Source organism: Vulpes lagopus, chromosome 19, assembly GCF_018345385.1.
Source record: "Vulpes lagopus strain Blue_001 chromosome 19, ASM1834538v1, whole genome shotgun sequence".
Lineage (NCBI taxonomy): Eukaryota > Metazoa > Chordata > Mammalia > Carnivora > Canidae > Vulpes > Vulpes lagopus.
This window is the reverse complement of record NC_054842.1, coordinates 26,150,990-26,174,405: the sequence shown is the minus strand read 5'-3', so window position 1 is coordinate 26,174,405 and position 23,416 is coordinate 26,150,990. Positions and strand designations below refer to the sequence as shown.

General features: G+C 35.0%; 1 protein-coding gene and 1 long non-coding RNA gene across 9 annotated transcripts in view; one reads left to right on the top strand and one right to left on the bottom strand.

Moving 5' to 3' along the window:
* Positions 1 to 2,188, top strand: part of LOC121478633 — an 86,910-nt gene extending 84,722 nt beyond the window's left edge. For both annotated transcript variants that reach the window (XR_005984570.1, XR_005984569.1), the window contains one exon: positions 802 to 2,188. This is a non-coding gene — a long non-coding RNA (uncharacterized LOC121478633). The remainder of the gene's footprint in view (positions 1 to 801) is intronic.
* Positions 1 to 23,416, bottom strand: part of TBC1D5 (TBC1 domain family member 5) — a 535,195-nt gene that overhangs the window by 226,332 nt on the left and 285,447 nt on the right. For all 7 annotated transcript variants that reach the window (XM_041733756.1, XM_041733755.1, XM_041733751.1 and 4 more), the window contains 4 exons: positions 15,572 to 15,680; positions 14,011 to 14,100; positions 13,841 to 13,915; positions 12,620 to 12,687 (listed from right to left, as the gene is read on the bottom strand). In XM_041733756.1, the coding sequence (XP_041589690.1) occupies positions 12,620 to 12,687; positions 13,841 to 13,915; positions 14,011 to 14,100; positions 15,572 to 15,680 (342 nt within the window). The remainder of the gene's footprint in view (positions 1 to 12,619; positions 12,688 to 13,840; positions 13,916 to 14,010; positions 14,101 to 15,571; positions 15,681 to 23,416) is intronic.

Here is a 23,416-nt window from a genome sequence, read left to right as displayed (position 1 = left end):
TGCAGTATATGGGAATGAATCAGGAAGTAAAGGATAGAGAACAACCACACAACAACTTTAGAGCCCCAATAGCCAGGAACCCAGGTGCCTGATGTAATAAGTCAAATGGAAAGATATTCAATAGGGCAACAGTCTGTCATAATACAGACAATAAAGTGAAGCCAGGCAAATTTGTGGGCCATCTATAATGAAGAGTTCCTCAGACAACAAAAAGACCCCCCCAAAAAACAAACAAACAACAACAAAACAAGAACAAAAAAATCCTAAGCAAAAAAAGGGTTAAGAAAAGAGTAAAATGATAAAGGGCTTTGTCACTGCATTATAGTACATAATTAGGTAATTAGAAGTATTAAAACAGACAAAGCATTGGGCCCAGATGAATTACTGAAGATGCAAGTATTCAATAAGATGCCCCAGGGGGAAAAATAAAGCCCTTGGTGAAGGTTTATAATCATGCAGTAGGACAGAGAAGCACAGAAGGACTTGAAGGAACAATAACTGATGCTATGCTCATACTTTAAAAACAAAATTTCAAAACAACCATTCATCCAAAATTTAAAATGAGCTGATGGAAACTCCCCAGAATACTATTAAACACCAAAATAATGATAATACCTTCTTTTGGTTTATTGCTTTTTTTTTTTTTAAAGAAAAAGTGGAAAGTCAAGCAAAAACCATCAAAGGAAGCAATTTCATACAGAATGAAAGCAGGCATACTTTTTCTTCTTATGCTCCCTGTTTTGGTTGATGATTTCACCATTCTCTCCCTATTCAACCAAATCTGCTTTCTCATCTTTCCAGGTCCAAGCTGGACTTAATTTCCCAGCTTCTTTCTCAGAGAGTTGTAGACATGTGACTGAGGTGCTAGCCAACGAAATGAGAGTAGAAGTGATGTAGGACCACAAAATTCAACCCCCACCTCCACTTCAATCGAGCCCCATACACATTTCCTTTTCCAGCTGGACAGAAGAGAAAAGGTCACCCGGGAGGCTTGGGAAGCTACCTATGGACTATGGTGGTTTTAAAAATACATGTGCAAATTCTTTAGAACATCTCTCCTCTTCGATTGCTTGCTCTGGGAGTAGTTTCCTCTGGAGAAAGAAACTTAAATAGTCCCACAGAGAGATACACATGGAAAGGAACCAATATGGATCCTCCAGCCCTAGTGAAGCCTCCAGATGACTGCAGTTCCAGTTGATATCTGACTGTAATCTCATGAGACTCCTAAGCCAGAACCTTCTGGCTAAGCTTCTCTCCAACTGCTGATATGTGGCAACTATGAAATAAACGATTATTGTTCCAAGTCACTAGGTTTTGGTCAACTTATTATACAGCAACAGATAACTAATACAGGTTTTGATACCTGAATCTGGGGTGTTATTGAAAAAGCCATAAAATACATGGTAGGAATATCTAAGGAACTGGACAGGAGCTGGAAGGGCCTTGCATATAGCATCAGTGAAGGATTAAAGAAAAAAAAAAAAGGCTGCTGGCAAAAGATAACCCATGAGAATGCTGCCAGTGAGGGTTTAAATGAAAATAAGAAAAACGTTATAGGAAAAATGGATGAAGAAGTCTCCTTATTATATGCCAGAAACATGGCTGCTTATAGTTACACAGAAAATTAAAAATGTGCCACATAAGCTAGAGTGACCTAGCTAAGAACCTATTCAGGCAGAGTATTGAAGGTGCTGCCTAAGTTATACTTGTTACTTATAGTAGAATGAAAGAGGGGAGAAGCCAAAGGAAGAGGTTCTAGAACTTTGAAAATAAAACTTTTCTTTCTCAGCCTCCTCTATTCAGCAAATGATCCTAGCATTATGACACTGCTTCTGGGCAAACATCAAATCTAAAACATAGTATAAATAAGTAAGTAAGTAAGTAAAATCTATAGATGAAACCAAGGGAGTATAAAATCTTTTGTTAAGATCGCAGAAAACTCTAAAACAGTACCTCAGAGAACCCTTCTGTCAGACTAGATGCCCTGATGCCCTGTAAAGATGCCTCATAGACCCTTTAGCTGTTAGAGGTCAGGGATGGTGCTGAACATCCTACACTGCACATGACAGCCTCTCACAACAAAGAATTGGTCCAAAATGTCAATGCTCCCAAGGTTGAGAAACTCTGCATTAGAGTGTATCAGCCTAGAGGGCACAAACCATATTTATTTAATCTCTTTCTGAGTAAGATTTATAGTAACTCACCAATGTTTCCATCTCCTGTTTGCTCCACAGAGTGCTCTGCATACAAAAGGTATTCATTTAATATCTCTTGCATTGAAAAAGTGTTAAATCTAAGGCAAACAAATTAACATAAAATATTATAGAGATGTGGAAAGACTAGGAGTCCCAGGTTTTATTTCCATTTTGGCCATTAACAAATTATATTTTCTTAAGTCCTATTCTTTGCTAGTTTCAACTTTCCAGGTTTGCAAAATAAAAAGATTTAATTAGATGACTATCAACAACACAAATGCCATTATGGGTACCAGATACAAAGCCTAAGAAAATCTAGGAAAGAAAAGAGATATTTTACAGATTTTTTAAAGGGAAGTAATTACAATAAAATGTATGTGATCTATGAAAGAATTATAACAGGCACTATTTTCTTTATTAGGACCTTCAACTTCTAGTACAGTAGCTAGTACGTAATAATTTCTCAAGTAGTATTTGTTGAATGAGTGAATAAATCCACAAAGCTACAAATAAACCAAAGAAAAATAAAAATGAAATCTATGGACTCAGGGACTGCAGATGGGAAGATGAAGCAGAAGAAAGGCTAGGGCAGAGTTCTGCTGTCATCGTTTCCACAATTAATAAAGACAAGAGCAATGTATAGCTTTTAGAGGAGCTTTTAGAAACCACAAACTGAAGGAGAACATTGATTTTTTTTTTAAAAAAAAGGTAAAAATCTGTTGTGATGACAATAGGCAGAATCCAGCCCAAGAGGATAGCAGAAAATCTCCAAGAGGCTAACATGGCAAGTGGGCATTTGAACTCACCTTACAAGTGAGATGATGAAGCAGAAGAGTTATGATGACAGGAAACAGCAAAGAATGCACAGTGAGGAAAGGGCATGTAGGGCTGGAGTTTCAGGAGACGAGATGGGTCACCCTCTAAATAGATATGTTCATTACAGATTCTAATTCTCCAATGTCCTAAGTTACACAGCAAGCCCTCTTCTATCCCACTACCTCCCCACCTCAAAAACACAAAAACTTAAAATAAAAAGTTCTACTCACATCATAAAGATGAAAAATTAGGGCAAAAACATGTAAGTAGATAGATGTGTGCACTTTAAGTACAAGACTGTCACAGCTGAAAATACAGATTCTATTTTGTAGCTTTTCAACAATTAAAACATTTTAAAGTAATTCAAAGCATTTACCCTTGAAGTACTAAGGTAGCTTCAATTCCAAATCTGCATTTAAGTTCTGAAAAGATGATGTTCTACTACTAAACAGGTTATACCTAGTAGGAATATTTTAGGATGAGCTATTACTTGACCACTCACCAGACTTTACCTGTGAACCTTCTTATAATTAACATGTGAACCCACAATTATGAGTAGTGCTGAAAAAGCTGGCTTAATTTAAAACAAGAAGGATCTCAAAAGCAAAACCTCTTTTGGTCAGCAGCTCACGGTGATATATTTGTGCTGCCACTACATGTAACCACTGCTTCCAAATTCCAAAGATTAGGAGGATCCTACAACTGTACGTTCTGCAGAAAATACACCTATGTTTTCACTCAAATACTGAAGAGCCTTCTTCAAATTTAAAAAAAAATCCCATAAATTAGAGTAAATGTGTGGTAAGAATATGCATGCTTAAACGGAACAGAAATGGGAAAAATACATGTTAAAAACAGGAGCAGCACAGGAAAACATATATATATATATATATATATATATATATATATATATATATATATATATAATGACTATAATAATAAAATATTTTGTTTTTACCTTAAATGTTGTCAAATGAGGCAGGACTACAGGCCATTTGACAAGAAGAATTGTTTCTTGTATTCCTGAAAATCTGTTTTTCCCTTCTTTAATATTTAAGAAACACACACACACAGGTTGCCGACAACTCTTAGAGAGCGGCTTGTGTTGTCGTTTTCGCTTTCCCGGCTGTGAACAAGTGCATATGTGAGGGCTGGTCGTGCATGCACAAGCATGTACTTTGCCTGCATTAAATAAAATCACAACACAACACCAACTACATCCACTCATTCATGTGTGCCTGCAGTCCACCTCGAGGAGACTGAAAATATAAATACAAGCTGCTATTTTGGTGTGATCACACGAATATGGCAGCTTGTGTGTTTTTTTTTTTCTCTTTAACATTTTAACACTGGGCAGATTGTCTGCATTAACACAAACCAAAATCAATTCTGCTCTGAAACTGCTTGCAAAATTTTCCTTCCCTAAGGAATTTGTTTTTTATTTAAGTAAAAAATGGGCTTGGAGGAAACTGTATAAGAAAGACCAACATTTAGGACATCTGAACTTTGCACAGTGTGACAAACAGTGTTGGACCAGAGGACTGGCAGTATCTCTCTCAAAATGGGGACTTTGGAGAAGATGGACTTAAGAAAAATTTTAAAAATCAGTAAGTTCACTTTGTAAAATTACTTTTGTGTATCATTAATATAGGAAAAATTTGCAAAGTAGTCTAATTCCAAGTTGCCTCCTACACTGAAAGGTATAATTAAATTTGACTAAAAACTCAGATGAGACTTGTATACTGTAAAAAGTCATGGAGGTACTCTTAAGGGCAGAGGAAGGAAATAAAAGTTAAGTATCTAGCACAGACCATATCTGAAAATTCCCTATGAATATAAAATAAAATGCAGATAGTCATATCATACATAAATATATGACAATAAATTATCTACATAACACTGCCCAGTAAAACTTTTTATGATAGAAATGTTCTATATCTGTTGTTCCATCCAATAGCCATTAGCACTTGAAATATGACTACCATAAATAAAGACTTAATTTTTAATTTTACTTAATTTAAATTTATACAGCTATATGTGCTGGGACAGTACATATATGTAGTTTTAAAAAGAGAATTTTAGCAATGATTACTGAATCCACAAAATATTAAATTACAAGATAAAAACCTGAGATGACAAAGTTTTCTTATATAGATTGTATCTAAAGCTTGATCCATATATAAACTATAACCAAAAGGAAGCATTAATATGAGAGAGTTGAATTCTTAAAGCTCTAACCATATCATGGAGAGTGAAGTAGGAAAGAAGGTAATTAACTGATGAATGGAGCTACCTGAAGTGCTACTATAATAACCCTATAATAACCAGAAACATAAAAAGAGCAAGAATAACCAGAAACATAAAAAGACCAAGAATTGAAGATGATGACTACCATATCCACTAAGGCAATCAGATAAACTTTAAATACAGTCAAAGTTACAGTAATAATAGTTAAAGAATTTTAATCATTTCAGTGGAGAGAGAAAGAATGCATCTGAAGAAAAAGTGATACTGTTTGGCAATAGCTTATAATATGTTAATTTGCAAATGATATATACACTACAAATACACTTTTAGAATAGACCTTGATAGACCAAATAACAGACTTCTCCGGCATCTAATATGGAAATGATATTTTATTCTGAACTCCGTATTTCCCATCATTTTCAATAATACTGTATGTATTTCATATAATGTTACAGCCTTTGAAGCATAGCAAAATTGGTTCAGAATGGACGATTCAAGTTCTGAATTATAAATGCTGTAAATTGGAAGTTCCTTGATTTACCTTTTGATTATCAGTTTTTTCAGTAATAAAAATGAGAACAGTAACAACCTCATTAGGTTGACATAGGAACAATTAATTGAAATGAATACAAAATCCTTTGAGGCAAAAAAGGGCTAGTAGAATAAAGGAATATTAAAATTAGTTGAGGAGGAGATAATATTTAATACAGTGACATATTCAGATCAAATAAATTCAATAATGATGGCAACAATACAGCTTATGAGATGAAATTATCTTGTTTAAACTTGGACTTGAAGGCTAATAATGGTATTTTTTTTCAAAGTGTGCTTATGTCTCTGAAGACTAAAAATGTTAAAGATTGTTACTACTAAAATTGAACAATACAGATTATCAGTGATAAGATATACAAACAATGAGCCTTTACTAAACATCAGACTCCACAGTGGCACAAAAATAAGATCCATGCCATCCAAAGGCATACCAGTTAGATCTGAAAGACGAGACCTGGGCTAACACCAGAGCTCTCATACATACTGTTTCCATTATAGCACCAGTTATCTTACACTGTAACTTTTTTCCTGGTTGCTTTATTTATTAGATTTTGAGATTCTTAAGGGTCCATGCCATATTTATCTTGGCATCTCCAGCACCTGGCACCCTGAGGAGATTAATATAAATGTACTGGATACATTGGCAGATTGAATATACTGGCAGGTCTAAATGAATATAGGACTCAACAAAATTAAGTAATATCATTAAAAAGTTATCAAGAAATTCTACTAGAGCACAGAATAAGCACAAATTTACAATTGTAAAGACTGGAAAATGTTTCATGAACAAGATGGTCATGAACTCAGGTCTTTAAAAATGAATTTTCAGGGATCCAAAAGGGAGCAATGGGAAGAAGCAGCATTCCAACAGAGAACAAGCAAGTAATGCAAAGCATGGAAAACAGAAAGCACAGAACCCATTCAGAAAATAATGCCAGAGCACTGGTCTATAACAGAACTGTGGAGGGACTTCAGATTTCTGGTTCTGCATATAAGGGACTTGGACATCACTACTCCTTCCTAACAAGTAAAAAGCTGAGCAGACTGAAAAAACTCTTCTTGGATCTATAAGAGAGGGGAGGACACAGGGTAAACAGGCAAATATAGGGAGTCACAGCTTACTGGAGCAGAACTCATAAGCAAAATCCCTGGCAGGCTCCAATATAGGATAGGAAAACCTGAACTATATACTTAATGAATTGCTAGAAAGCTCAGTGTAGACAACTCTGAGAGTCAAATACTCCAAGGGACGCAATAATAGGGAGGCTCCCCCTGAATGCCTCCAAGAGCTTGACCAGGCTTCTACAGTAACTATCAGAAAAAAAAAATCCCCTCAGATTCCTGTGGCGGGGAGTGGGGGGGATTGTGGCAGGCAGAATTCATTCTGAACATAGCACTCTGTTCTTAACAAAACCTGCCCTCACAAACCACCACCACAACAAAAACCTGCCTCAGGGAAAACTAGTTCACCAAAGCCTAATCTGCTGGGGTACTCTTTGACCCTAAATGACCTGGGAGAAGGGAAATAACCAACTCCAATCCATTTTAACCATTGTATTCCATTTAAGGCAGTGGGAAGAATTAGAAGCACTTGTGAAGGTCATGGTCCAGGTTCACTGTAAGACTAAGACCTAATCAGAGGACTAAAGAACACCTCCACTCCCCACTCACCTCATTACCACATTATTAAAGGCCTATTTACAGCAGTTCCTTTTAACTACCACATCATGTTCCAGCTACCAGGAAAAAAAATTATAACACATAACGAAAGGCGAAAGGCACAATTTGAAGAGACAGAGCAAGCATCAGAACCAGACAAGGTAGGGATGCCAGAATTATGAGATGAGAAATCAAATACAACTATGATTAATATGCCTAGGTCTCTAATGGATAGAGCAGACAGCGTGCAACAAACAGGAAAAGAAAGCAAAGATGGAAATCCTAAGAAAGAACCAAAACAAAGCGCTAGAGATAAAACACTGTAATGGAAGAATGCTTTTGATGGGCTTATTAGTAGACGAGACAGAACTGAGAAAAGACTCTGAGCTAAAGGACAGATTGACAGAATTCTTGAAAACTGAGAAGCAAAGAGAACGAAGACTGAAAAACAAAAAAGCAGAACAGGAAATTCAAGGACTGTGGGACAACTACCTAAGATGTAAAATAATGCATAATGGGAATATCAGAAGGAGAGGACACAGAAAGAAACAGAAGAAATATTTGAAGCAATAATGACAGAAAAATTCCCCAAATTAATGTCAGACACCAAACCACAGATCCAGGAAGCTCAGAGAACACTAGGCAGGGTAAATGCCAAAAGAGTTATACCTAGGCATATCATCATCTTCAGACTACAGAAAATCAAAGATAAAGTCCTTAAAGAGGGGAAAAAATACAACAAAACAGCTTACCTATACAGGAACAAAGACATGAATAATATCCAACTTCTACTTAGAAACCATGCAAGCAAAAAGAGAGTGAAGTGAAATATTTAAACTGCTAACAGAAGAAAAACATCAACCTAGAATTCTGTATCCTCTGAAATTATCCTTTAAAAGTAAAGGAGAAACAGACTTCCTCAGACAAGAAAAAATTGAGGGAATTTGTCATCAGTAGACCTGCCTCACAAGAAATTATTTAAAAGAAAAGAAGAAAATAATATAGGTTAGAAACTTAGATTTACATAAAGAAAGAACATAAGAAGGAATAAATAAAATAAAAATTTTTATTTTTCTTATTGTCAATTGATATAACAGATACCAGCTATTTAAAATAGTAATACCAACAATGTATTCAATTATGTATGTTTATAGGTGTGCATATATACAAACATACATAGGTGTGTGTGTGTGTGTGTGTATATATATATACACACACACACACACACACATATATATATATATATGCTTAAGTATACGTGAAATAACAGCAATGGCACAAAGGATATGAGGAAGGAATTAGGATTATTTTGTTATTATGAAGTACCCTATCAGTGAAGTGGTATAGTGTTATTTGAAAGTGGATTTGGATTACCTAAAATACAGACTGCGAAATTTAAATCAACTACTATAAAAGTAAAAGAAGTGTAATTGGTATGCTGAGAAAGGAAAGAAAATGGTTATAAAATATAAAATGCTCAATTAAAACTACAATGGCTATAAAAGGGTGGAAGATGATAAAAGAAACAAAGAACAAGGTAACAAATATGATAGATAATAAAAAAAATAATCACTTTAAATGTCAACAGTCTATATGCACCAACTAAAAGACTGAGATTGTCAGAGTGAATCAAAAATATGACAACTATATGTTGCTTACAAAGAACCCGCTTTAAATATAAAAACACATTTAGATTAAAAGTAAGTGAATGGAGGAAAATGTACTAGGCTAACACTAATTAAAAGATTTTTTAAAAGGGCATTACATAATGATAAAAGGGTCAATTCTCCAAGAAGACATACTGATCTTTAACATGTATGCACCTAACAAGAGCATCAAACTGTCTGAAGCAAAAACCAATAAAATTGCAAAGAGAAATTTTAAAATCCACTATTATGGTTGGCAAGTTTAATACCTGTCCATCAGAAACAGACAGATCTGGCAGGCAGAAAAGGATATAGGTGAACTCAACATCATCAATCTACTGAATATACTGACATCTATGTACTTTTCCAACCAACAACAGCCGAATACACATTTTCTCAAGCTCACAAAGAACACTCACCAAGATATACCACATTCTGGACCACAAAACATACCAAAACCAAGATGGCAGAGGAGAAATCATGCAGTGTCTGCTCTCAGACTACAGTAGAGTTAAACTAGACATTTAACAGAAAGAGAGCCGGAAAACTCTAGAAGGGAACCATGTGTTAGGAGGTCTGGGTAAGTCCATTCTTCTAAGACCACAGAGATTCAGAGAAGGCTTTAGATTAGGCAAGTAGCATGATCAGAAATGTGCTTTGAGAAAATAAGGCTGTAATACATGGATTTTACTGGAGGAGAAAGAGAACATATTTGAAGACAACAATTAAACAAGTTAAAGACTCTAGATAGGAGGTAAAAAAGGATCCAAGACAGGGAAGCAAAAATGGAAAACTGATGAATATAAGAAAACTACATATGACCTCTTAATTAATACTTAAAAATACAAAATGCATATCCTCCAACCTATCTATTCCTAACCATCTTTATTAATACATCTTTCATCTAAGTCACTAACTTAATGTGGAATCATACCACAAGACTCTTAGTTACTGCCCCAGATTCCATCTTCACCTCTACCCACCCCATTCCAGAGCAACCAGAATGATCTTTTTCGATATCACACCCCTGCTCAATGGCTTCCCATTGCAATTGGAATAAAACCTTAACTCCTTACTGTGGCCTATAGAACTGCTTGTCGGGCATTTGCTCTCTCCCAAATTTCCCTACTTAAATCATTAACCTCCTTGCCATACCTACCATACCCCTTCAGTTTCTCAAAACATCAAACTTATTTTCACTGAGGGACTTTGCACTAGCTGTTCCCTCTACCTGGAATGTTCTTTCCCTAAGTATTCACATTGCTGGCTTTTTAAAATTTTCATACCTCAGCTCAAATGTCATCTTCTCAGAGATGTCTTTTCTAATCCCTGTCCTAAAACTCCCATCCCTCTAACTATCCTATCACCCTGCTTTATTTCTTCACAGCAATTACCATCCTTTACAATTATTCTCTTTATCTGTACAGGATGACTGCCTCACTTCCCCACCCCTCTGACACTAAAATGTATATCCCACGAGAGCAGGATCTTATCTGTCTTACTTATCACTCTGTTCCTGCAAGGCAAAGGATAAGTCTGGGACATAGTAGACACTCAATAAACATACAGTAAAAAACAGAATTCTTATCAGAGATGCTAGTAAATGAGTGACACTATGTAACATTCACTGAGCTCTATTTCTTCTTTTATTTTTCTACTACATCATGAGGTACCTTACAGACTAGATTGAAAATCATGGATTTTAGATCATGTAGTGCCTTATAAATGTCAAATTTTCTAAGGTAACTGGCTGGCAATTTTTTTAAAAGGGATACCTTTACTGTTTGGTTAACGATATATACTATGCATTTTGTTTTTAAAAAGCCTGTTTTACTGCCACTGATAACATACTTACTTAGATGACTGATGAGGAAATTCATTTTTTGTTTTTTTTTCCCCAACAAACGTTTGAGTGCCTCTTGTACACCAAAACAAGGGCATTCTACTTTCTGAAACTGTATACGAGAGGTCAAGCACAGCCACTCAATGCCTCTGAGAGTAGTTTCCCTATTATTGGTTACTCTTGGGTTATCTAGATAACCCAACTCATCAAAATGATCCCATATCTCCCAACCCCTCTAACCTGCTACCATTGCCAGTAATGTAGAGTTCTGTTATATTCTGAACCCACAATTCCACTGTTTTCATTTTTATTTTTTAAAGTAAGCTCTAGGCCCAATGTGGAACATGAGATCAAAACCATAAGATCAAGAATCACATGTTCTACTGACTAAGCCAGCCAGGCATCCCTCCACTGATTTTCATTTTAAACTAGAAATCTGATTTGTTCAGTAAGTAGTATGACCTTAATAGCAGTCATCTAATTATTCAGTATTTGGGACCTGGAAAGAGGTGAATGTCAGAGAGCCGGAGGCCTTGACCTTGTAACAGGTCTAGCTAGAGTTGAACTAGCAGTGGGGCACACAGGAGAAGCTGCAGAAGGACCTGGAAGAAGGCACTGGGGATATCCACGACTATGCAAATACATGGCCCATACCAGATCCAGTGATTAAATTTACTGACATTTATGTAACTGTTTATGGCTTAAAGTGTTAACATATTGAGGGGCACCTGGGTGGTAGAGTCAGCTGAGCATCTGACTCTTAGTTTTGGCTCAGGTTATTATGTAGGTTTGTGATCTCAGGGTCATGAGATCGAGCTCCATGCTCAGCATTGTGTCCATTTGAGATTCTCTCTCCCTCTGACCCTCTCTTCCGCACACACACACACACACTCTCTCTCTCTTCTCTAGGATGAATAAATCTTCAAAAAAAAGTGCAAGTCTATCTAAATACTCTTATTACAATGTACATTTATTAATCCTCAACAATCCTTTGAGGTTAACTATTATCCGCATTTTACAGAAAAGGAGGAAAGCTGTTCCTTGAAAGTAATAGGTCTAAGATTATAGCATATGTTGCTAGAACTTATCCTAGGACCCTCCCACACAAATTCCATGTACTTCTCACTACATGACCCAGAAAGATGAAGCCCAATATATAAAAGTCATGTATATTAGTCATGTACTAAGTAAACAACTCTTTCATATGGTAAATAATAAGTAGACTGAAAGAAGTGGTTTGCAAACCTGAATGACTTTGAGAGAGACGGAAATAAAGACAGTAAAAATAATAGTTCCCATTTAAAAAGTAATTTGGTTAGAAAGGGATTCAAAGGTATAAATCAAGAGAAAAATTTTTCTAGCAATACCAATATTAGGACCACATAATATAACTTAATCAAAAGCACATGAATTTCAAATCATTGTTGAAAACTGAAAAATGAATATTAAGATTATCAATATTATAATTTACGTTGTGAAAGTGAAAACAAATCTACATTTTAAGAATAGAAAATAATCATTACTATCAAAAATGGCTAAAATAACTTTTTTATTAACACAAGGTGAATATTGCATTCAATTAAAACTCCTCTATGGATTCTGTATTTTACTAAAATTACAAAGAGGTAACACTAATTTGAATTACTCAAGGTTCTACATACGTTCTTTTGACATCTTGTTCAATCATTGATCGAAGTTCTTTATCTTGAAAAAATTTATTCCAAAGACTCTGAAATGAGGAAAACAACCTATTTAAAATAATCTTACACCTCTGCTTGACTTTTATGATCTCAATTTAATAATTTAAGTGATCACATTTATCCTTCTGAGTTATTTTACAATGCAGAAAGCCTGAAATTGAAATAATTTTTATTAAAAACTAGCTTAATATCAGAAACACACCCTTATACTAACATCAATTTTTCCCAGTAACAATACCGTATATATTTTAAAATTTTGTATTATCTATGTAAAGTGAATGATAGTTTTGCTGCTATACATCCACTAACTCCCTTACAGTAACAGAAAGGTCTGCTTGGATTAGAGCAGAGCCATAGGCCGACTGGTTTCAGCTTGAACCTGACCTGAATTCCCAATGCACTAAGAAAGATAATGCTTTCTACAAAGCTTGGTTTTATGATCAAACAAATTTTTAGGCACTTTTTAAAATGTGAATTTAAATAAAGCTTAAAATTTACTTAATATTTTATGTTGCTTTACTGTAGACTACATTATAACAACTCTATGTATCAGGGAAAACATGCTAATATTATATGTGAGCTGGAAAATAATTTCTGTTAGTGAGAAAATAGAAATTAGAGCAGCAGTTGAAGAAGTTATGCAGCAAAAAAAAAAAAAAAAAAAAAAGAAGTTATGCAATAACACCTCTAAAGTAGTAATTATTCTTAGCCTTTCCTGGAATATGAGTGGGAATACGCAGATCTTTTTCATTATCTTTAAAAACTTTTTAATAGACTCTCTACAAATATTCACTTTTCTTCCTGGCAATCAGTCCCACCAAGTGAACTTTACCTATTTTTATTATCAAGGAAGGCTTTCCTAGTCTCCCCATTACCCACTACAACCGTGATAAAACAGTTCTATCCTCCTGTTGATGCTCTCCTATTTTACCCTGAGTTCTTATGGTCCCCTGGGACTTCTCCATAGTGCCACTCAACAAAAATAGATTGTGAACCTCCTACAACACAGGGTGAACACAGCATGGAATAACTTCCATCAGGTTTTAGAGACATAATATACAGAGTAAAAAAAATAATTAGTTGGCATTAAATAACATTGCTTTCACAGTGATTGATAAGCAGTCTCCTAAGCATATTCTTATGAGCAAAAGAACCTGAGATATGAATAAAGATGAATTTTACCCCTTCATCCTGTGAAAGGGGATTATTGATCATCAAATCTTGCTGGCCAACAACCTTCCTTGGGTTTGTGATGTGCTGGCAAAGAAAGGAAGAAAACACACAAAAATCAGAGTTATTGGACTTTAAAGTATACATAAGAAAACAATTACATTAATTAAAGTACAACTTACTATTTCTTTAACGTTGCTATACCATGCTCTTAATTCTTTAATTCTACTTATCCACTGGCTTTTATCTTGAGGAAGAACACAAAGAAATAGCTGTCAAGAAAAAAAAGGGGAAACTTCTGTAAAAATCCTAACATGTAAAACTATGCCAAACAGAATCACCTGAAAATTGAAAGTGATATTCATATTCATGGTATTCCATATTTGTATCATTCCAATTCCCAATAAATTATATTTGGGAATGTTTATATATATTTGGACAATTCAAAAACTGAGCAAAGGCCAAATGAACATGATCCCAAAAGGAACACCATGGAAGTGACTCAAGCTCCCCTCCACATTTATATTAAAAATGAACAAGAATGCATTGAGGTTCAAGTATAATTCCCATTTACAGTCTTATATTAATGCAGGTATTGACAGATACCAAGTCCAATGATTAATTTCAAGTTTTAAGATTTGTCTTAAAACAGGCAGGTAAAGGATGGAGAACAACAACCTGAGGGCAGGGCTTCAGATGTGAAGTTATTTCTTTTACGGCAGAAATGTAATTTACAACTGGCAATTGGCTTATGAAAATAACAAGCATTTTTAAAAAGACAAATTTGATTTAATTTAGTTTAATACAACAATAAAATAAATCTGGATTTGAGTTTATTTTTAGCAAACGAAGGATACTAAAAGTTAAACAACAAGGAATGGGGGGTGGGGCATGAATATTTGTATACAAATATTCTAGCAGCAGGTCTCCTGTCTTTACTGCCTGCATCTAACAGAAGAAAAATGTATTTTAATTATTAACTCTAAATTATTAAATCTAAAACTGTCTAATACATCATGCGTTTCTTACTGTCTTTACTTGCACAGACTCTTTATGTTCAATTTATGCAGATAAAACCTAAAAAACTTTCAATAGGAGTCATTTCAGAAATAAATCTAAACCTCAATTAATTCATTTTAGAGAACAAAAAGGGACAATATTGCCAGGCAATTACAAAAGACAACTGCAGATTATTACTAGTTTTGGTAATCAATGGCCCTTTCTCTTAAGAGATTGACCTAATTTTTTTCCATTTCTCTTTCCTGCTGTCCTTCACTTTAGGTTTCCAGTGGAAAAGAGAGAGAGAGAGAGAGAGAGAGAGAGAGAGAAATCTTTTCCATCTGCTGTTTCTGAGGCAAAGGGGTGGGGGGGAGGGTACTAAATGGCTGCACTTGATACAGTGGGAAGCTGGAAGTAAATCCCCCTCTGCTCCTGCCGAGCTTCAAGGATTTCTGCAGAAGCCTCTGGGGAACGTAAAGGTGTTGCTTTGAATTCTGCTCCATCAAATGAGATGAAAGAACAGTTATTTCAAATAACTCCTTTACCATTACCAGTTATTCAGGACTAAGGTGGTTCAACCCTATTAGTAAATGTCCTATGAAAGATAAACTTGGATGGCCAAAAAATCGAGAGTCAAGTCTCCTGGAAAATTCAGTGATCCCCTGCATGGGTAATCTCCCAGGGCATCAGGTAATGTGTTGATATACTGCAACCACAAACTGTAAATAAATATTTTCTTCTTACCTTCCAGCAAATGCTGCGGAACCTGCTGCTTCTCAGCTGCCCATTAATCCCCTTCTGCCTTATTGTTGCCAAGTAATTGTTGTTTACAAATAGTTCTTCCCATTCTTTCCTATATGCAAGAAACCAAAGCATAGGGATCCTTTTGTTAAAATTCTCTGCTTGGAGAGGAATGCTACAGGAAATTAATTTTAAATAAGTCTAAGAAATGCAACTTTTAAAACGTATATATTTAGTTGTGTACTGTTTCTGAACGCATGGCTGTCTTTTTGGACACAGTTCTTCTGTAGATTTAATGAATATGTAGATCGCTATAATTATGCCAGCTACTGAAATTCATAATGTCTAAGGAGGCTATTCCATCTCCTCTAAAATGCTGGTAGCGCAGTTCAGTGAAACAAGAAAAAATATGAATATTAATATAAATATATGACTGCTTTTGCCATTGACAAAGACATGCCCGCTCCAAAAATACATAACAAAAAAAGGATACCATTAATTATATTAACTTCTCACATGAAATATCTGTTTAAATGAACCCATTTCTCTTTAGTGTCAGGCTGCAGAGTTGAATATAATAGACTACTTTCTTTAACTTTTATTGCTATTTACTATTGAAATCTCTGCAACTTCTTTCTACATGATCAGTTTTAAAATTTTAACAGGTGCAGACAAATTTGAAAAAAAAATCAAAAAATTAAAAAGCCTCACTGTAAAAACTGTTAAAGGCAAGCTTGAGTACCTTGCAGTACCTATGGCTGAGTAGATAAACAACTGAAATATGCCTCCCAGGCACGCAGACACCAGGGGCCTAACACCTGTGCCTCATTAATATACAAGTAAATCTGCTCTACTGGGAAACAATTGGAAATTAATTGTCCCAAACCATTTACTGAGTTTGAATAAAGGAAGGAGACCTATATTCCCTGCATCTTGTACCAAACTAAACATCAAGAATCATTTGTCAACAGTTGAGGCTATTGAGCGCAGCTTCATGAAATTTCTCTCAGATTTCATAATGCCACAAAAAACTTATCATGTAAAACTTATTATCAAAGCTGAAACCCTGGCAATCTTCTTCAGAGGGACTTCCTCAAAAGAAAGCCATCCTCCTATACATACATGCAGTTGTCACTGGCCAAACCCTACTCATTTTGAGAAAAGACAGCGTTGCACACTATGTTATCTTAGAGCCAGTAACGCAACCAACTGCATACTTACAGTTAAAAACCTGACTGTGATTCTGGAGTCCTGGGATCGAGTCCCACATCAGGCTCCCTTGCATGGAGCCTGCTTCTCGCTCTCTCTGTGTCTCTTATAAATAAATGAAATCTTAAAAACAACAACAACAACAACAACAACAACAAAAAACCTGACTGTGGGATACCTTCTCTAGAGTTTTCCAGAAGGGTGACCAAGGCAATGGCACATTCCTGACTTCCACAAGCAGGAGAACTTCCAGCTCAGCCTTGTAGCATTGATTCCCAAGCCTTCTGCCAGGAGAGGCTAGTGGCTAAGTATGTCAAATGAGACAAGCACTCCAGCTCCATACTGAAGAAATACATTCCTACCACCACTCCGTGAAAATTTCTCACTCAACACTCCATTTTTAAGAGAAAATAATACTTCACTTTTATGTTAATTTGCATTTGTGTTATTAGTGAAAGTGAAAATTTTTCATCTTTTTAAGTCATTTTAGTTCTTAATAAAAATTTCCTTTCTTGTCCTTTGCCTATTTTAATCACCAGAGGATAATGGTTAAGACAATGGATGCACAACCACACTTTCATTTTCACAGAAACACACAATTTACTAGCTACTCACTAGCTGTATAAGCATGGGCAAGTTACTTAATGTCCCTGTGCCTTGTTTCCTCACCTGTAAAATGAAATAATAGTATCTACCTCAAAGAATTATTGTAAGGATTAAAATACATGCAAATCCTCAGAAGCATATCTAGAATATCATAACATTTTTAAAAAATCAGTATTATTGTTGTTAATAACTACAATATTGCTCTTATCTTAGTGTGCCTTATTAGTTGCTCAAGAGAGTTTTTTATACATTAAAAAATTTCACATCTTTGTTTGCCACACACATATACTTTTTAACACAATATCTTGATTTTCAACACAGTGAAGCTTTTTAATTTGTATATTAATTTAAATCTAACATTTATTTTCTCCTGTTGATCTTTCCATTGTTTTCATGCTTAATTCTTTGCTGTTTCGAGTTCAAAGAAATCTTTACTGAAATCTTGTTTTTTTTTTAAAATCACATTAGTCCATTTGTAATACCTATAGTATTTTAAATACATTATCTATTTCCCAACAATCTTACATATATCATCCACGTCTCATATTCAGGTTTTGTTTTTATCCAGTTTTAGCAGTACTCAAAGATAAGATAAGCAATGAGTACATCTCAGAAAATGTTAAGTATGTCTAAATAGCTTGTGGTCTGCAAGCAAAAAGTGCATATTTTAAATAGATTCTGAACCCAAAGGGAATCAAAATTTGTGCAAAACCATGCAGTTCCATGGCCCAAAACCACCAAAACGTTCCAGAAAGAGAGGGAAGTGTGAGGCAAGGACTCCCCCAGTCTCTTCCAAAATCAGCTTCTATTCTCAGGTACCAGGACAGTATAAAGGTAGACACAGCTGGTGGCTAGATTCATTGCCATCTTGTCAAGTTACACAACCTTTTAAGGTCAAGTTACATACTACTTATGTAATGAAGGATAATTATTTGTTAGCTTAAATAAGACCCTGGGCCTTGATTACAGTGTTGGTAGACAGAACAGGAGACTGGGGCATGTGAAATGGAAACATTATCTTTGGAATTCACAATCATCTCAATTTATTCAGTGTACTTAGAGTTCCAATTAAGGCTTAAAGCCTCAAACTGATGAAGAAACCTAACAACAGAGGAACACGAAGGCCACAAGATAATTCATTGTCTTGTTCTTCTATGGCATTGTGTTTCATTAGTAAACAGTGATATAGAGTAAACACAAGTGACAGTTCCTACTATATGCTTAGCACTCAGATTAGAGAAAGCATGAAGTTAAAGAGGTAGATGGATCTGTAAACCATTAATATTCTGGTGTAGGCAAAGCACTCTTGGCAGTACAGAGAAGGCAGAACAAGTTTTATACCTAAAAATTAAAACTTAGTATAGAAAATATTAGCAGCACTGCAGGTACTCAAAGGCTACCTACTGCAAGAGCTGGGCTGCAGAGCTTAAACAGTCCATTGAGGACAAAATGTTGAATAATTTAGCTCTTTGAGGGGAGCCGAACCAAAATAAAAGGTTTTTACAATCATAAATATGAATGGTGAACTACTCCTGAATTCAGATCAAGACATGGGCAAAGAATACTGTTATTGACAAGTCAGTGGTGGAATTTTTCAGTTTAACAAAAATAAAGGAAAAGTAGTTCCTAAATTTTGTCTTATATTTTTAAAAAAGCATACAGTATGCCTGTAATAGCCCAAACCTGGCAATGATGCTATTAAAGTGCTAAAAAAAAATCCATATATATTTAAAAATATAATAATTTAAGTAAATCACTTTTATTTACAATAACTCTCCTGGATGTGTATTCTTAACCCCTCTCTACCAATGAGGAAACTAAGACTCAGAAAAATTGAGTAAGAAAAAAAAGAGAATTAGGAAAAGTATCTTCCAGGAATAACATGGAGGCAACGCTAAAAGGGAAATATAATACTACAGACATCAAAGGACAAAAATGGTCTCTGGCAACAAGGCAAGACAAGAATATGACCTTTTATTTTCTTCCTGATATTTCTAGTTTGTGAACATCAAGTACAAGAGTACAGAGATAAGTTTTCACCAGTTGGACTGAGAAACTAACTCAACAGCTGCTATGAGTGGTTAAAAACAACGTGGGGTATTTAGGTGTATAAAGGCCTCAAATGGAACAGATTAGACATACCTGGGCTTTAAGGACAAAGCACTAGTTCCATCTAGTGGCAATCACTATGCCTTGCAGGCACTGGGTCCCTAAAAACAACCAGCATCTACGTAGGGGAAAGGCAGAGAAACTGGTTTATTTCTCTAGCTAATGTTAATGGACATTAACATTAATGTTAATGGACTAATGTTAATGGACTGGTAGTGGCTGCCTTGGAAGCACTGTGTCAAAAAGGATTCTGAAGCTACCATATGCTCCTCAAAGAAGAACACTGTGACAAAAAATTTCAATGTAGGCCATGAGTGTTGCAGTCATTTCTCAGAACATGAAATCAACTTTTGCAGCAGCAATTGAGATCTCCTCCCCTCCCCCCCTTCGCTCCCCTGCCAAAGAACACCTACTTAGGTAAGCAAATCCTTGGCAATGTTTTTTGTTTTTTGTTTTTTTTTTTTTTTTGACATGGCAATCAACTAGAGTATGTAGTGAATAAATATAGCTGATGATCATTAGGAGCTCTCTATTTCTAATTATATATTTTAATGTAGTATTTTCCTAAGATACACACATAAAATTAGTATAAAACTAGTTAGCACCTTCTGAATGTAATTGTTTAAATACTTTTGTAACCTAAATAATGCATAAATTACTCGATTATGTGGCAATTCTGGACTAAGAATTTCTAAATTGTCGTAAATGATGACACGCTAGAGAAAATAATTTTATACTGTATATTTTATATGATGGTTTCTAACCCCATTTTCAAGCACTACCTGGGAAGGCAGCAATGTCTTTATGGGACTAACTAAAGAAACCCAAACAACTACAATGACTGAAAATAGTTCAGAGACCACATAAAATCTAGGACTCAGGAACTCCAATAGTTGGTTAAGAGATGCTACTCTGGTGCTCACTGATAAACTGCTGAAGGAATGGAGAAGGGACTGTCACCAGGGGGAAGTTCAACAGGTCACAGGGAAGGGAGATCAAAGAGGGAGATGTGGTCAAGGAGCTCTGCAGAGATGGTCCTGTAGTTTACAAGGTCAACTAGCCTTTGATCATCTTGTTTTTTGAGATTTGACAATAGGAGCACTAAAGGCCAGAGCCAAACAAAGGTGATCTTTATGCAAAATAAGATCAGAGTTAGACACACAGAATATTTGAAAGTGAAAAAGCACAAGAGAACTAAATCTGATGTAAAAATGTTTATACAATTTTATGAACCTGAAGTGCATACCAAAATCTGAAAGAAATTGCCATATTAATGACTATAACTGCTTTACCAAATATATAGGTAAAAGGACAGAATAAATTTTAAATTTGTATAGAAATATATTAGTGAAAGATTTCTACTAATGAAAGGACTGTACCATAAATCTAATATTCCAACTAAGAGAGTATATACTTTAATGTCATCTTAAAGGAATGATTTTAAAAATACTATTCAAATAGAACAAGGAACATCTAACTTAAAAATCAATGGAAATATGAGAAGTGTAAATTAGGTATGTCAGCATCAGACTGTAAAGTGTGGCACCAGATATGGGTAAGCTACAACATTAGGACTGCAGGTGCCAAGATCAACCAGATAAACACTGATGTTATCTATAATTACCTCATTTTTAGCTTAAATCACAGGTAATGAGGGAACTCAGAGACTCTAAAAGGCAATTAGAAACTGTACTGGCTTTTCTGCTTCCTGTATCAGGAATTTTTAAAAACTTACTTTTATTTAAAGCTTTTTTTCCTCCATAACGAAACATCAGGGCACATCACTTATACATATATAAATAAATATAAAAACAGAATGCACAATTACTCACAAGCTTCAAATGGATTTCTTTCTTATGTCTAGGTGAAATGTATTCTCACGTGGTGAGGCTCCATTGAAACAAAGGCAACAAATAGTTCACTGTGTGGAGGTTTGTTAAAATTAATTTATGATAATGTTTTGATTTGGGTTTGGATTGAACTCTGAACTGAGAAATTTTGAACTCCCACCTCAATATCCACAAGGACACAAAGAACTGAATTAGCAATAGTTTTGGACTGTCAGATAATATTTTTTTAAATATATCATTCTCTTCAAAATATAATGTTTAAGAGCTTCTAAATTCAAAGGTCATATTAAGTAGGTAAAGTCAATAAACATACCCTTAGAAAAGAAATTTTTAAGAGCTGTATCACAAGGTTATAAAAAGTTAAGTATACAATAAAGGTCATTATACTACTAATCAAGGGTTCAGCATTTAGAAATGAAGAGAGAAAAGGATCCTGTACCAAACTGTCTCTATGAAGTCATCTAAAATGAATGTATTTTATATTCCTTAGTTAACTGATATTTCTTATATAATTAATGCTTTGTAAACCTTCCTGAAGACATCCCCCACCTTCTTCACATCCCCACTGCACCACATTCACCTTGCTATTTGTGAAACTAGCATGCACTTGATATCTAACTTTCCATGTGATACAGAATTTGCCACCGTCTACAATGTAAACAGTACTATGAAGCAAATGCTTACAGAATTGAGAACAAATTATTCTCCAGTAATCTAGAGACAGACATTTATTTAGCAAACTCTGTTGTCTTCATTAAAAGTCAATCTTATTTCATAAACTATGTTTCTCAAGACTGGGTTGGTGGGGGGGTCCCTAGGTGGCTCAGCGGCTTGGAGCCTGCCTTGGGCTCAGGGCGTGACCCTGGAGACCCGGGATTGAGTCCTACGTTGGGCTCCCTGCATGGGGCCTGCTTCTCCCTCTGCCTGTCTTTGCCTCTCTCTCTCTCTCTGTGTCTCTCATGAATAAATAAAATCTTTAAAAGAAAAAACAACCCCTTTAAATATCTTAAAAAAAAAAAAAAGACCGGGTTGACTTATAGGGTATTACACACATGGAAATACATGTATGCTTCAAATAATACTTTCTCTTTAAAAGATCTGAATGGAGTATAACTGAATCCAGCATTTGTTAATTTGTAAGATAAGCAACATCCAATAGAACAGAGATAATAGTAATATTCTATATCTGTCCAATATGGCAATCATGTATGGCAAACATGTAACTACTAAGCTGTTGAAATATGGCTAGTGCAAATAAGTACATATTTTAAATAATTTAAATCTAAACTTATATGGACTCATGTCAAATAAAGGTTTCTATATTGAACATCAAAACTCAAAAGTGTTTTAGGATAATAAACTATTCATAGATACATTTGATTTTTAAAGTAACAACTATAAAAAGTTTCAAGAAATATAAATATACACATGATCTGTATCACATATAGTGTTACTGGGGAAAGAAGAGAGACACACTTTAAAAGTTAAACAATACAGCTAGTCAAAAAATCAAGACTGTTCCATAAGAGAGGTAACACAGTAGACAATTCTAAATGAATGGTGCTAATAAGATCAGATATAAATGTGATAGATATTTTTTTCTTTTTGGTCTCTATCTGGTTGTCCTTCCCTGTCTATATGTTTCTCTGTCTCTATCACCACCCTCTGCCTCTTGTTTCCTCTCACCTCCCTTTTCTTATACATACAGATAAAAGTCAGGGAAGTAAATCTTTAGTGATGAAGTGATGGATCTGTAAGTTACCAAAAATAATCAATGCTGGCAAGAACCAGACCCAAGATTTGAATCATGAGCCTAATATGACCCCAATATTAGACTGCCTCAAAGATCCAGGATATGAAAATGTTAAATGAAAATGAGTCATGTGATAAACCAATTTTAAGTCAATATGGACATTATGTACTTTATAATTTGTTTGGATTAATGTACCTAAGAAAATAATTTCACACAGGCCTCTGAAAAGGTAAGGAAATCTCATCCAAGGGCCACCAGAAAATCTCACTTATATATAATTTAAAAGAAAAAAACTCACTACTATAAAAAATCCCACGGGGA